This window comes from Musca vetustissima, unplaced genomic scaffold (genome assembly GCF_032173495.1).
Source record: "Musca vetustissima isolate MV318-11 ecotype Yass unplaced genomic scaffold, APGP_CSIRO_Mvet_v1 utg3651, whole genome shotgun sequence".
Lineage (NCBI taxonomy): Eukaryota > Metazoa > Arthropoda > Insecta > Diptera > Muscidae > Musca > Musca vetustissima.
Genome location: NW_026880351.1, coordinates 13,651 through 30,866, shown reverse-complemented (window position 1 = coordinate 30,866; position 17,216 = coordinate 13,651). Strand labels below are relative to the sequence as shown.

Below are 17,216 nucleotides of genomic sequence, written 5' to 3'. Positions count from 1 at the left end.
GTAAGACAAAGACATTATTAGGTATCCCTCCAGTCCAGTCACCTACCTTATACAGGTAAGGTTCCTGAGATAGCGCCACGTCGATGTTTGAGGAAGAAGGGTGAGTAGCAGTTCAGCAGCTGCTGCTCTACAGTGATGCAGATTAATCTGGATCACGTAAGCGCTTGCTGCTGCCTGCCTATTGTCTTGGAGTGGTGAGGCGGAAACAAAGTTTCCCATTCCATAAACAAGCTCACCCTTGTTCTTCCTCAAGTACTCCTCTCCCGCAGAGTCAAGGAAAACATGATTATTTCTATATCCATTGGTAACCTATAAAATACTTGATACTCTTCGCATTACCAGTAACTATTGAAATGGAATGATATTCCTATAAAAAATGTTCAATTGACAATTGAATCAAACTGTCTACTTTTTGTACCCTTTACAAATAGCAGACAATTGATATTTATTGAACAACTGGGATACGTTGACATTTAAATGATTTTTATATTACACATTATAACTTTGTGTGACCACAAAAGTTTGTAATGCCGCGAAATATTGCACCCACTCTTTAGTATACCGATCTTAATATTGCATTCTATGGCGTATATATTTACTACTAGGGACATAAACTGGAAAAAGTTGATAGTGCAGTCGAAATCGTATCGTATAACGACGAATTCAAAAGAATGTTTAATTTCTATGAAATATATATATCGCTCATTTGCTGCAAGACAGGCATAAGATTTTGCAGAAAATGCGTTTTAAGTTTTCAATTGGTATTTATGAAACAAGACAAATTTGAGAGGCCATGTAATTAGCACATCTTGGAAATTTTAACTTAAATGCCGTTAATATTAAAAAATGTATACAAAAAACAACAAGTCTGATGAAAATTAAAATTAAATAAAATCTGCTTAAATTTTCAACAATTTGTTCTGTAAACCTAAACTTTGTTTAAAAGACAAATTTGACTTCGATGAAGAAAACCAGTATATTTTTGCAGTAATAATCGGTCAAGGAAGTGCAAATATGGAGAAATATATCACAGTTTCGGAAAATAGATCCGCAGAAACTTAGAGTTCAATGGTTGTTGTTGTTGTTGTTGTAGCAGTTTATATTAATTATATTTTTCTGCTTAAATTTCATATGGTTCTATCTCCAAATTTAGAGAGATGGTTACTGGCTGTAACCACAGATCTTCTGGAGTAAGATGAGTAGATTTGGCTGGGGAATTGAATAAGGCAGTGTAGTATGAGGGCCCGTACCTCATGCTGGGCAGATATCCTGCATCTGGTATCAATCCGTGCCCAATACTAATTGAGACGACTGCACCATTCTGAACGTAATTTGGCCAAAACTACTCTGGTTTGTCTGGGCAGTTGACGTTCTTCAGCTGCTATGGGAGGGGGGTGAGCTCTGAGGACAGCATTCAATCTGTACCCGTTCAGCGCTGCGGCTACTGAATCACTATGAATGCTATTCAGACCTGCTCTGTAACGTTGGACCTTTCTCTCTCTCTCTCTAGATCATGCAAATCTGCGCCCCAAATGCTGCCGGCAAGTGACTTTTCAACTTATAGCAGATAGCTGTGGTTTGCGCGGACGATTTAAACTTACTGTCGAATGTTATATATGTTCTATATATGCCTTTTGTAGAGTTCAATGGTAGTTGTGTTAGGTATCATATGGTTGCCCCCATCCGACTATACTACAATGCTCACTGGTTGAGGTTTATCATTGGTAGTAGAAATACATATATTTCATAGAATTTAAACACTTAAGAACAAAGTAATAAGGCATAACCCTTTTTTCGAACGTTGTTGTTTTCGGTATTTTTTGTGAAATATTTTCTCGTTGTTGTTGTAGCAGCTTTCTCTTTAATCTGGTTCTGCTTCTAACTCCAAGTTCAAAAAGGCTGCGACCTGTATTAGTTGCGTCTACTGTGAAATTGGAGTTAGATGAGTGGGGTTGGCTGGCAGTTGAAAAGGTGTAGCGTATCATGTGGATCATTACCATATGTCGGGCAGATATTATTGACCGCGCCGTCAATTCGTGACTAATAAGAATCCAGATCTCATTTGTGCCACGACCACTCTATTTCCGGAGATATCACCCCTCATTGTTTCTGAATTCCACGTACGACTGGCGTCCACACATATAATTTACGATCCAAGGTTTCAAACTTGGCTGGAGGGTTGTTCTCTCGACGTGTTCGAACAGCTTGGTGTGTTGACTGACGGTATCAAATGCCTTTGATAGGTCCAGCGCCACCATAACTGTCCTGTTACTTGCTGTAATATTTTTGTTCGAGGTTTCGTCGTTAAAATTTATATGAAAATTCGAAAATTTTGTAAAAAAACAGGTCGTTACAAGCGGCATGGGGACCACCCCCCATTCTCGGTGTCAAAATATTTTATTTAGTTTTTCGAATCTACATTAATTCAAGAATGTCCATACAAAATTTCAAGTGAAAAATCTCAACACCTCTTGAAGATATAGCCGATTTATTGTGTCAGCATCAAGTGGCGGCAAGAGTGATTCTCAAACTTTAAACGCATTATTTCTCGAATATTGTTTTTACGAATGGTGGGCACGATAACTCAAAAACAAATAATCCAATCGGTTTCAAATTTTGACACGTTTCTCTTGAAGTGTATAGCTCTCGTATGAACTAGGATAAATCCAATCCGTGAAGAACTTTCTTATTTTTTAACTTAGTTTCTGTTCAAAAATAGACTAATATCATTTTTTCAAACGTGCGCATTTTGTTAATATTTGAGCTAAGTCAATAACCCTAGTTCATACGAGAGCCAGACATGTACTCTTTCTAACATCGTTGGAATTTCCGGATTCCGATGTTCCAGTGAGGAGTTATCATGCCCGCCATAAAAATAAGGACTTTTCTTTAATCACAAAAAAACAACAACAAAATAATAAAAAAAAAATTTGTAAATTATTTTTCTTCCCTTTTAAATCTTCAATTGTATATGTGTAAAGTTACAAATCTTAACATGCATTGGTATTCATTTACCAGTCCAATGAAAATCTTGAAATTTTAAAATCGAGAATGGGGGAGGTCCCCTTAAATGAGTATTTGCAGGCGCTTGTTATTTTTTCAGCAAGTTTTTAAATACATTATTCTGGAATATATAATGTAATATAAGCAGATTTTTTAATTGTACTATTTAACGCATTCCTGACTACATTACTAATATATATACACTGGTAGCCAATACTAAAACACTGAAATTGCAATCTGAATAAATGACCTGTAACTTTTTTTGAAAATAAAGTTATAGTGAAGGTTGTCTCAGAAATAAAAAAAAATATACGCAAAATTTTATTTTGAAATAAATAATATTCTATGGAACACTAAATCAAAACAATTTTTGCATGACCAAAACTGTTTTATTTTTTTTTTTAATTTTACTAGCAATCGACAGAATAACTATAATTTTTCATTATGGCAGCATACCTACGGGTGTAGCGTTTTCAAAACATTTGTATATACAATCCAATCCATTACTTCATAAATCTCGTAAATATATCGACCCATGCAATACTGTGGCATGAGCCGTCAATTTTTTGGACTTTTACTTTGAATTTTTTAATGCCTGAGTCTTTAATATTTAACTTTAATTTATCTGAGAGCATTATATTTCTTCACAGAGTAGGATTCCAAATAGTATGAGCTTTTGCGAAAGGCAATCTGCCTTTCGGATTTTTCAGATATAAAAGAACTTTCTTGTTAGTTTCCGTGTATGCAGGCCTGCTACCATATCTCGTCCACGCTCTGTTCTTGAGGTTGTATCCAACGAAAACGATCTCACAAATACCGTTGAACTTTTAAATGGGTATTTTTTACTTCTATGACAATTTGTTGATTGGTACCAACTGTTGTTCTTTTACAGCCTTCCTCCGTACTGAAATGTCACTACTGCTATGGTTGCATAAGATCAAGTTATAGTTCGAGAAATCGCTGATTTATTCACGGAGAATTTCCTCGAAATTATTTTCTGTTATAAAATAGTTTTTGAAAAAAGTTATGCGGCATGCAATTTTAGTTGCTTTAATTTGGCCACCAATGTATATAGATCCGGTATAAGCAATCAATGCTATTGTCAATAAGCTAAGCATTTATAAATGTAACAATATTTATTTATTAATAATTGCTAGGTACATTGGTGAATACAATTCCAATCAACCGTTATTATGGAGTCAGAGGATTCACGGCCAGGGTCGTCCGCATCTAATTCATCATCAAACTCTGAACAATCGCTTCCATATAACAACTCAGAAGAAAAACAGAAAGCAGCAAGTCCTGCTAGCAGTTCAAGAAGTAGGGGATCACGACGTTCAGGATCAATCAATGAAGGATCGCAAAGATCTCAATCAAAGTCAGATTCGGATTCATCCTCATCATCCAGCAGTGAAAATGACGACGATGAAGATAATAAATTCGATAATGCTCAGGCGTTAGGATCTCCCATCAAAGGCAATGAGACGGGTGAAAACGATGAAATACATTCATCTAATTCTCCAAGGAGGAGTACAAGGGGATCGAGTACGTCTTCCAATCCCAGTCGCAATAACAGTGAGGAGAGACACAATCCTACATCTGAGATGAATATGAGTCATGAAGACCTCAGCGACGTTAGTGACTTGGAAAGTGAAAAGCGTGAATCACACTACAACAACAGCAAACAGTCAATGGATGATGAAAGTACGAATGGAGTAGATGATGCTTCGAAAGATCAGACTAGTAAGAACTCCTATGCGCATGAAGACACGAAATCGAATTCACCCTTAATGGATTTACGACAAAAATTGGAAATGAAGAAAAATCTGCTAAACGTATGTATACAATTTTATGTAGCATTTAAAGTATGTAATAAGTTTATTGAACATCTCGCTCTCATATTGTGAAACTATATTATAAATCTGGGGACATAGAGATAGTCATCTAAGAGAAAGTAAAGTTAGTAAAAGACAAAAATGTACGCTTATAACGGACACCGGTTATAACGAACACTTCCAGGTCCCGAAGTTTTAATACATATTTTTCATACACATCCTTACTCTTCGTGACCGGATCTTAAACTTTACTTTTTGACTAACCTAAAATTACCAAAAACTCAAGAATATAAAAATTCATTAATTATTCATCAATTGGCAAAAAAGAATAAACATTAATGGATAATTGTTTTTGTTTATTTTTGCCAAAAACTAATTGTCATCATGACAATTTAATTTCGTTAACAACAACGTTTTTTGTAAAATGTTAGGCGTATCCTTATAAAATACATCTTACTATTAGCAATAAATTCAAAGTCACCATCCTGCACTGTGTATATTCATGAACCATAATAACATAACTAAAAATTCTTCAGTAATTTAAAACTGTCCCTAATTATAATAAAACGGACTTTCGAAAGCTTAATATACTTATTTCAACTATAAATTGTACACAGATTAAAAATACAATGTAACTTATATAAATATGTATATACAGTGGTGGCCACAGAATTAAAACATTTACTGTGGTAAACATTTTTTGATCAGCCCTCGATTCGTTTGAAGTATTTTTGAAAATTTTTTAATTCAGAACACTTCGATATACTGCACTTAAGAGATTTAGTGTGGAAATGGAAAATTATTTCATGCAATTTTTCCATAAATAACGGTTTTTATGAAAATACATCGACTTTGAAGTGGCCATATAATTAAAACATTGTGTAATTTTTTACTTTACTGCATTTTTTTTTTAATATTTTTTAAAAAAGCTCTTTAATTTAGTTAAATTATGTAAACTAAGCACCGATAAAATCATTTACTGATAAAAATTTTTGAAAAAAATCTGTAAAATCTATCAAAATTGCCAACAATTTGTACAGTACACCTAACATTCAGAAAATCACCTTTATTATAGAAAATAAAGGTCCGAATGCACCAGAAATTGCTAGAATTAGTAAAAAACAATAAATAATTCTCAAAATAAATAAATATTTGAAATAAAAACTCAAAAAATGGGAATTAACCTAAAGGAACGATTCAATTTCAATAGCCTTTACTGAAGAAGGCCGGAATATTTTTGCAGTATGTGAGAAAATATCGATTGATATTGGTATTTATTATATCAAATCGATTGTTCGAGTAGTACAGAATATATTTAATCAAAAAATTTATCAGTCACAACAGAACGAACAGAGATCAACACCTATGTTGACGAGAAAACGTTTCTGGTACACAGCAGCATGTTTGATGGTTAACTCTTGACCCTTCAAATCTATTGAACATGACAATATTTTTCCAAAATAATATTTTTTGGAGAGAATAATGCCCATTTAATCTATTTTAGCCTAAAAGAAAGAAAAATTTTACAATTTGACAAATATTTAAAGTCTTGTGTTGAGCATCAAAAATGCTGCTGTGTGGCGGAATCTTTTACTCGTCAACATAGGCATTGATCTCTGTTCTTTCTGTTGTGACTGGTATATTTTTTGATAAAATATATTCTGTACTACTCGAACAATCGATTTGATGTAATAAATGCCAATATCAATCGATATTTCCTCACATACTGCAAAAATATTCCGGCCTTCTTCAATAAAGGCTATTGAAATTGAATCGTTCCTTTAGGTTAATTCCCATTTTTTAAGTTTTTATTTCAAATATTTATTTATTTTGAGAATTATTTATTGTTTTTTACTAATTCTAGCAATTTCTGGTGCATTCGGACCTTTATTTTCTATAATAAGGGTTATTTTCTGAATGTAAGGTGTACTGTACAAATTTTTGGCAATTTGATAGATTTTACAGATTTTTTTCAAAAATTTTTATCAGTAAATGATTTTATCGGTGCTTAGTTTACATAATTTAACTAAATTAAAGAGCTTTTTTAAAAAATATTAAAAAAAAAATGCAGTAAAGTAAAAAATTACACAATGTTTTAATTATATGGCCACTTCAAAGTCGATGTATTTTCATAAAAACCGTTATTTATGGAAAAATTGCATGAAATAATTTTCCATTTCCACACTAAATCTCTTAAGTGCAGTATATCGAAGTGTTCTGAATTAAAAAATTTTCAAAAATACTTCAAACGAATCGAGGGCTGATCAAAAAATGTTTACCACAGTAAATGTTTTAATTCTGTGGCCACCACTGTATATATATATAGAACTTCTATCAAAATTGTTGAAGATATATAATAAAGATTATTTGATTTGTGTTTGTAATTAAAAGGATCTTGAGAATAATGGCGCTTCAACTGAAAGTGATGGAAAAACCTTAAATGGAAAAAGTGGGATGGTTGGTGAATCATTGGAAGATTTGGTAAAAACTCATGATGATGATGCGCTTGATTTTGAAGCAGAAGAAGGTGAATGTAATGATGTTAGTAAAGATGAAGACAAAAACGAGGAGAAGAATACAGAGAATAGCGAGAATGCTAATTCCTCGCCAAAAACAAAACCCGTTGACGACGAAGAGCTGGAAGAAGGTGAGGTATCTGACGAGGACGATAAACGTCCTGAAGAAACTGAGCCAAAGCCAGTTTGCAGATTTTACACTAGAGGACAGTGTACATGGGGAATGAGTTGTCGTTTTCTTCATCCCGGCGTCAAGGGCAATTATACTATGTTTGATTTGGTCAGGCCTGTACCATTGCTTCAAGGGGGAACTACGGGAAGTAGAGCCTCAGGTTATAATATACATTCTTCTGAATACCACGACTACCGCACAGAACGACCCTCTTTGCATCACCGAAGTGCTATACCTCACGTTTCTAATGTGTTTGCACCAGCACATGAAACTCGGCCAATATCAGGGGATGGTCCCGTTGTTGTTGAGAGTGCATGGGAACGAGGTCTGCGTACTGCAAAAGAAATGATGCGAAAGGCAAATAAACGAAAAGAACAGGACATGGATTTTGAAGATAAGAAAATGCATCTGACATTATCACCCGATGAGTTGGAAAAGGATCCTTACTATGCAAAAGATCGTTTATCACCAGCCGAGGTAAGTCAACATTTGCAAACATTATTTTACATACATATATATTTCTTATTTAATTGTCAAGACTTTACGAATGAATTTATCGCGATAAATTCTTTACCAAACGAGCATTCGTCAAACGAATGTTCGCACACACACATAACAAACGAGGGAGAGCACAACGACTGTTCGCTTCGTTTGTTGATTGAAATTTTTTCTGACATTCGCTCACGAATGAAAGAGAACATTCGCGAAAGAGAACACACAACGAATGAATGTGTTTTGTTTGTTGTTATTTTTAAAAGCGCTCGCGAACTTTTTTTTTCAACAACTAATACTCGCGAAAGATCAATTTTCGTGCAATGCGAACATTTACGAGGGTTGCAAGTGTTTGTTCATTCATTGTAACTTTATTATTTGCGATAAATTGAAAACAATCAAATTCTCTCCTTGAGCATTCGTGAGAAAGAGAGTATTTTAATCGTTCGCCGTACTCTGTTATTAATCAATAAAAAGACAAGATATAGAAATAATCGTCGAGTCATTCGACGACTCAACCACTCATTTCGGTCTCCGACAAAAAAATATGTATACGTTTGCATAATAAATATATAAATATTAATACATTAAGGGTCGGGGTCATTTTTTTGATCTAATTCGAATCTACACTAATTCAAGAATGTCCATACAAAATTTCAAGCGAAAATCTCAAGAACTCTTGAAGATATAGTCGATTTAATTTGTGTCAGCATTTATTGTGTCAGTGTTTTTCTGTTTTGCGAATGGCGGGCACGATAACTCAAAAACCTTAACATAATCTTCTGCATGTTATTTCTGAATTGGCGGATTTGTTTCGTATACTGTATGGTACAATAAAAAAATACTCCATCTAGAACTGCTGATTATCAGATTAGCTGTCAAAATATACAGCTGTTAATATAAGTATTCGATATATTTTCAAGTAAACTCTACTGTTTCAAGGAAAAAATACTGCTAAAAGTGAACTAACGAATTCCAACAAGATGATATTCTATTTTGAACATTTCAACTTTTGCTCAACATTTTGGAAAAAAGGTCGTATCTGGCCGTAAAATGGCTGATTTAATTTAAACATCTCTACTAAGTTAATATTTGCAGTTAGAATTTATATTCACATAATCCTAATCGAATCCCATCATAACAAATTAATACTATCGATCGAAACAATCCATTGTTACAATATGCCTCTCTGATTAAAAAATAAGCATTTCTGCGCATAGCAGACATAATTATTGCATATTTACCCACCATATTAAAATTCAATAAAGATCACGCTGATTATGCAGTTACTTTGCAAGTAACACACTTTTATATAGAAATTTGATTGTGCACCAAATTAAGAACTTTCGCTTATTTCGCTACTTTGGTAATTGAAGTTGGAATTTTAATTTTTGTAGATTTATGGAAAGTAGTCGGACGGGCCGACTATATGATACCCTTCACCACTTTGGGTATATTCTTTTTTCATTTTTTTCAATTTCAATTTCTTTATTTTTCATGAATGGGAACCAGAGATGGACATGCGGTAGCTTTTTTTTTGACTTGCGTTTTGCATAAAATAAAGCGATAGTAATACTTAACGCGACTACAAATGATGCGGTATAGTACAGTCAACACTCGGCCATTCGTGAAAATACTGCCATTGTTGACTCTCACTTTACCGATTGTTTTCAATTCACATCATATCTTCGTATAAACACTCTCTGCTATTGCCGGCTTCTTTCAGAGTGTTTTTATGCATGTGAGTGCGGGAGAACATAAACAATGCAAACAACGCAAAAGAAACAAAGTCAATCGAATCAATGCGGTGCACCGCATCATAACAGTACTACTCTATGAGTGAAGTTTGTTTTATGATCACTTAATTTTAGAATGAACTATGACAATCCAGTTTTTATTTTATTTTTATTTCTGTTATGTTATACATAATATTTTAAAATTTCTCATAAAACACGAACTATTCTTTTAATTTTTAAATACATTTTTTATTTCCCCTAATAAGTATACTGACTTATTTATATGTAGAATTTTTATAATTTTTTTTTTATAATAAAAAAATGAATTAATTTTTTGTTTAAAAACGTTTTTGCACTATTAATTTCTAATTTGCCATTAATTGTAGTTGCGTTATTTTATTTTATGCAAAACGCAAGTCAAAAATAAAATACAGTATAAACTTGATAATCCGGACCTCGACAATCCGGATTATTCGGTAATCCGGACTGCATTTCACAACCCATTGCGTATCCTATAATCCGGATTGATTGACCTATTTGACTCAAAAATCCGGATTGTAAAGATACGTTACTTTTTATTTTAATAAAAAAATCGTTGCAAATTTAATTGAAAATGGTACCTATTATATTCAAAGTTCATATTTTTGAAATGAATAATTTTCATTTTTAATAAAAACATAAAAATAATTAAATTATCAGCAAATTAATATACATTTAAACCAATTAATAAAACTCGATAATCCGGAAATCTCGGTAATCCGGATTGGGGTCTGCAATCAATTATCCGGATTAGCGAGATTTTACTGTACCGCAACCCCTGTGTATAGAAAATTACTCTTAATGTTACTCTCAATGTTATTCTCAACACCAGTTTTGTATTTACTCTTTCACACAATACGTCATTTGATCGTATAACACGTTATTCATTTGGTGGTTGATTTATTTCAACCTACGCTCTCCACACACTCGGTAGTGCAAACTCTGCTATGAACGATCATTTGCGTTGTTTGTGGAAACAATTGTAGTCCGGTGGGATTCATTTGTATTTGACTTACTTTTGTGCATGGTATATTTAATAAGGTAGCCGCATCGGGCCAGCTGTTGGACAAATAAATGTCAAAAATGTTGTTGTAATGTTGAACCAAAAAATTAAAAAACAAAATTATAAATGAAAATCTCCGAATTTCTAATAGCTTTTTTGGCAATACTTTTATTAACAGTTTCTACAAGAATTTGTGTAAAAAAATCTTGCCAATCTGTTTGTTTTGGCAAAATATTTTTGACATATCAAAATACAACAACCGATGTTTGTTGTAGAAATTCGCCGATGCGGCTACCTTGTATATCTACCTTGCTTTTGTGTTTATGTTATGCTTAGGAGAATTTGCGTTGGTGAATATGAATGATTTTTCTATTGCGTTAGCCGGTGTACTACTAGTTGCGTTGAATGGATGTCATTCTCTGATGGGAATCTAGCCACAAGGCCATGATCGGTTCCAAAAACCACTATACATCTACTACTCCAAAATCTTAAACATAACAATAGATTTATCTTAACATAAAATCTTAAAAAAACATGAATAAATAATTAATTTAAATTTTAACATTAAGGGAACCCCACCCATTCTCGATTTTAATTTTTCAAGATTTTCAATGGGCTGGTAAATCAATACCAATGCTTGTTAAGGTTTATAACTTTGCATATATATATTTGAAGATTTAAAAGAGAAGAAAAATAATTTACAAAAAATGTTTGTTAGTGTTTTGTTGTTGTTGTTTTTTGTAATTAAAAGTCCTTATTTTTGATGGCGGGCATGATAACTCCTCACTGGAACATCGGAATCTGAAAATTCCAACGGTGTTAGAAAGAGTACATGTCTGGCTCTCGTATGAACTAGTATGAACTAGGATTATTGACTTCGCTCTAAAATTAACAAAATGGTGGACCTTTGAAAAAATATTTTTGGAAAATCGCCGATTTTTTACCAAAAACCGAGTTAAAAAATAAGGAAGATCTTCACCGATTGGCTTTATCCTAGTTCATACGAGAGCTATACACTCCCAGAGAAACGTTGCAAAATTTGGAACCGATTGGGTTATTAGTTTTTGAGTTATCGTGCCCGCCATTCGCAAAAAAATGTTTAGAGAAAAACGCGTTTAAAGTTTGAGAAGCCCTTCAGCCGCCACTTGATGCTGACACAATAAATCGGATATATCTTCAAGAGTTCTTGAGATTTTCACTTGAAATTTTTAGAGACATTCTTTAATCAGCATAGATTCGAATTATATCAACAAAAATTTTGACCCCGAGAATGGGGGGGAGGGTCCCCCCAGTAGGGTGTATAAAAAATAATTAAGTAAAATAAATAAGCAAAATAATTAAATAAATCAGCTATGCAACAACAATATCAGGGCAAGTAATACGAAAGAAAATACATCAAAATCCATTCAAATTAGCATATTCAATCAAAGCTTTCTTATAAGATTTAATGGAACCACTAAATGTCTTGAGACCCTGTAGCAAACCATTGAATACTCGAGCAATTCTTACATGAAAGGATTTCTCCAACAGGGGAGTCAAACGGGGAACATGAATTTGTGTATTATTTACAGACCTACTAAATGAGAACAACTGCAACACAGAGGGTGTGGTTTGGCTTTTACACGTTTTAAAGAAAAAAATCATACACCTAATGCACAAAAAGTGATCAAAGGAACTACCCAGAAATTGCTTAACATACGGAGAAACATGATCACGCATCTTCAACACAAACACAAAACGCATGACTCGATTAAACAAGAGCCTAAGTTTGCGTAGGACGTAGCCACAACTACCACTAACAATTTCAATACAATACAAAAAGTGTTGTATTATCAGCGCATGTACCACCTGAATTCTTATATCCCTAGGGAGAGCAACATCCAAACAATATAACTTTCTTAAAATAAAGTTAACCTTGGACACTAAAGAATTGACATGAACATCAAACACCAAACCATTATCAAGCAATAAACTAAGACACTTAATTGAGATTACAACATCTATAGAGACACTATAGATGGAAACATTTATAGTATTAACTTAGTTCTTGCCAAAAATCATAGTTTTAGTTTTTTGAGTATTTATTGAAAGCCCATTATTCGATAACCACGTGATTAGCACATTAACATTAAAATCAATTGAAGACTGCAAAACATCAATGAACACATTTTCTCCTTTAAACAATATTTGTATATCATCAGCAAAAGCAAACGACATACAATTCCTACTATTAATACAACCGAACAAATCATTAACATACATTACGAACAACAGGTGGCCCAGAACAGATTCTTGAGGCACACCACTGCTCACACTACTACTACACCCACTACTTTGGGTATATTCAACACATGCGTCCTTACATACGCCGCATTGGATGAACTAAAATATGTTATCCCTATCTAAATGTGAACCAACATGTCATTCTGCCACATATACCAAATTTTTTATTTGGGCCGATAAAGAGTCGTTTGTTTACAATGGGGCAAAATTATGTAAATCGACTTAAAGCAAATCGCAATCGGACACCTGTTGATTATTTGGAGCCCAATTAACATGAAGTCGGACGAAAATGTCTGTATGTCTGCTCAATTCTGAACGTTGTAAATTTGACACACGTTATGTTATAGTAACTTCTGTACGTTGTGCAAAAAGTTTGCGACAATAAGCCTAACTTTGGGTCTTTGGTGCACCAAACATTTACAAAAAATATGAACCGATTTTTCCCAATTTCAATATGGTTCCTCCATGAGCCAAATAATTAAGCTGCGCCAAATTTCATCCAATTGGGATCATATATGCGACCTGTACTTTCTTTTCCCCCTTAAAGAAAGTAGTAGAATAAGAACAGTCCGGGGCGATATGCAAATTGTCCGTGGATCAAAAAATCCATAAATCAGAAAACGAGATCGAGGTTGCAGTTTTTGCGGAAAATACAACTAAGTCATCTGTACACACTGTAAAACATCTTTTAAGGGCGGTTGGACTCTTGGACGAATTTCTGCGTTTAGAATTTTCAAAAAAGTACAGCTGTTGGGCACCCAAAAAATGGAAATTAGTATGATTTTCTGATGAGACAGATGCGAAAAACATGTACGACGCCCTAAGTTAGTTTGCTTACTTTAGAAGTCGTTCGCTTACGTTTAATAATAGTTTTCCATGAGAGAGTAATCGAACACATTTACTGTATATTTTAGTGTCGGTTAGGTTGCGGCGAAGAGACATTTTCATTCATTGATATCCCGTTTTTTATTGGATTCAGTATTATAATTTTTTTATTCCTTTGTCATTAAGAAAAGAAAAAAAGAGGGCAATGAATACGGAATTGCGTGTATAACATATATGTACATGTTTCGGCGTCTTATGTTTGAGAAGCTTAAACCATAGTCTATTTGTTGCAGTAAAGAATAAGGAATGTGATAATATATACCACCATAATGTGTGTACATTAAATTTGTCATCATTTATATAATATAATATATTATCTTTAATAAGATACATATACTGAATTGTAAATAAAAACCTCAAAATAATTAGTTATATGGAATAAACCTTATTTTACAGCCTGTTTTTGTAAAATTCTAAACGAACAAATTCGAGTGACTTACGAAAAACCTTTATTTATGTTTATAAATGTTTTCTGATTCAAAACAAAAATAAATGACATATTTTTCAAAACCAAGGAGTTTGGTCGTAAGTCACTCGAATTCGTTCGTTTGGAATTTTACAAAAACAGGCTGTTAAGAGCCCCATACACTATACATCATGCCGTACAGCATTTATTATAGTATGTGTTATTTTTTTGAAAGTGTATTTATGTATGTGTGACACAAATAATGCATGAAGAAAATCAAAATAGTTTTGATTTTGAAAATGAACCCCTATCAATCTGGTGAATAATATTCATTTTGTTGGTTGTCAGTAAATAATTTTGTGTACAAAAATAATAAAATTGTGACGGAATAAAAAAAAATAACTGCATTTACGACTCAAAATGTCATTTTTGGGATAAAAATCTATTTTTTGGAATAGTGATTGAAGAGTTTGCCATACACTAGTCAATCTCACATATACAAAAAGGGGTTCATCGGCATGACGGCATGATTTATAGTGTATGGGGCCCTTTAGTCATTAATACGCAAAAGTTCATTCATAATCATTAAAGGGCCCCATACACTATAAATCATACCGTGATGCCGATGAACCCCTTTTTTTATATGTGAGACTGACTAGTGTATGGCAACCTCTTCAATCACTATTCCAAAAAATCGATTTTTGTCCCAAAATTGTTGTCGTAAATTCAGTTGTTTTTTTATTCCGACACAATTCTATTATTTTTGTAGACAAAATTATTTACTGACAACTTTCAAAATGAATATTATTCACCAGATTGATAGGGTTTCATTTTCAAAATCAAAACTATTTTGATTTTCTTCATGCATTGTGTGTGTCACACATACATAAATAAACTTTCAAAAAATAACACATACTATGATAAATGCTGTACGGCATGATGTATAGTGTATGGGGCCCTTAATATATTGTTTTATATAAATGTGTCGGACTAGTCGAATTAAAGCGAATCACTTATTGCTAAACTCAAATCCCTTGTATAATTATACCAGGTTATTCGCCATCCTTTATATCCAGAGGCCGTAGGTGATGTATATGGTCCAGCTGAGCGTTATAATCGTGGACCTCCAGCATCCCATTACGATGATATAGATCCTTACGGCCGCTCAGCTCGATATAGAGAACTTCCGCCGCATCGTATGCCGCAATATGAAGATGATAGACGTGTACGTCCCACAAGAGAAGTGATTGTACAACGAGTGGAACCAGTAGGGCGCGGGGATGAGTGGAATGATCCATGGATGAGGTCAAAATCTCCAGGTGGCAGAGGTTCCTCGCGAGATAGGGGTGATAAAAGACGAAGGGATCGCCGAAGTTACAGTAGTAATTCATCGTACTCAAGCTCCAGTAGTTCGCAAAGCGATTCCAGTTCCGACTCCAGTCGTTCTCTTAGCTCCCGTGATCACCATCGACGTCGATATGCAAGCAACTCCCATAAATCTCCTACATCGCGCAGAACCGGTGGAAGGTCTTTGAGGTCTCCATCTTTGTCAACAAGAAGATCTAGGCGTACCCCAAGTAAGTTAACTTTAAACAAAATTGTATTTGCTAAATATTTTATATTTAAATTGCATGCAGCTATCGATGAGCTCAAAAGTGATCTCACGGAGTTAAAATCTAATCTAATTATCGAGAAAGAACAAAACTTCATTAAAGGTACATCTATTAACTATAATATATGCTCTTTCTCTCGGTCATGCAGGTGCAGCGTCCAGTCTAATACAAATAACTGAACATATCAATGCTATAATATAATGTTTTCATTCATTTAAATAATTTAATTGCTTTTTTTTTTTTGTCTGGCAGGTTTACATCATTCGCCATCTTCGAAACGACGAACAAACTCTTCTCTATCGCCAGTATATAATAGAGGTAATGCATATAGCCCGGTTCATAAGAAAAAACGTGCTTCTCCACTTCCTAAGAAAACACATACTGGCCGAACTAAACTTAGACGTCGACACTCATCATCTTCTTCGGACTCTGGTATGTATTTTAAGTGAAACATGTTTTATGGCAGCTATAATATTTTTTGTTAAAAGTTTCATCGGACTCTACTGCTTCTGAATCGGAATCGGACTCAGGTTCATCCTCTTCTGGAAGCTCTTCCCGCTCAAGGGACAACTCACCACCAAAACGATTGCGTACCACGGACAAAACAAGCGTTAGCGAACGGAAAGTGACTAAAAATGGTAAGATTAAATAATTATTGATCTGCTGTAAGCGAGTTTTAAAAGAAAAACTATTATGTCAACTAACATTTTAACATCTTCTTAATTTACGCCTTACTAGTAGAAGTACCGAAAAAAAGATCACCTATAACTATAGAATTGAAGAAACCAGCAGCAGTGGGCGTTTCGGCGCTTGCTTCTCCGACACACTCGACTACATCAGAGAGAGATTCGAAAAAATCGAGACGTGAAGAACTTTTGAAGCAGTTACGAGCCGTCGAGGACGCAATCGCCAAAAAGAGATCAAAACTTGCATAACGAAAAGACAAGCTGTAATGTAACTATTCCAGTACCAAGAAATATTTTTCATTGATTTTTCTTTACTTTTTCAAATTAAGCCACACTGACAAAACAATAAATAAAGTTACAATAAGAATAATTGATTTTACAAAAATAATTTTAATTACTCTTTTCAGCACATTTGAAATTGTTTAAATACTTTCTCAGATGACAAAGTTAATCTATATATTCTTAATATTTTTCAGGGTGGAAGGAAGTGACAAGCCTGAAATGCAACTAATAATAATATTGTTAATTTGTCCGTCTGCTTACAACC

The 17,216-nt window shown here is 33.7% G+C and overlaps 1 protein-coding gene across 1 annotated transcript; it reads left to right on the top strand.

Annotated features, from left to right (window-relative positions):
* Positions 1 to 4,196: 4,196 nt before the first annotated feature.
* Positions 4,197 to 16,922, top strand: LOC133325936 (zinc finger CCCH domain-containing protein 18-like). The gene is made up of 6 exons (XM_061534635.1): positions 4,197 to 4,838; positions 7,239 to 8,003; positions 15,422 to 15,947; positions 16,236 to 16,415; positions 16,472 to 16,621; positions 16,722 to 16,922. The coding sequence occupies exons 1-6, from the start codon at positions 4,197 to 4,199 to the stop codon at positions 16,916 to 16,918; spliced, it is 2,460 nt and encodes an 819-aa protein (XP_061390619.1). The 3' UTR covers positions 16,919 to 16,922.
* Positions 16,923 to 17,216: the final 294 nt, after the last annotated feature.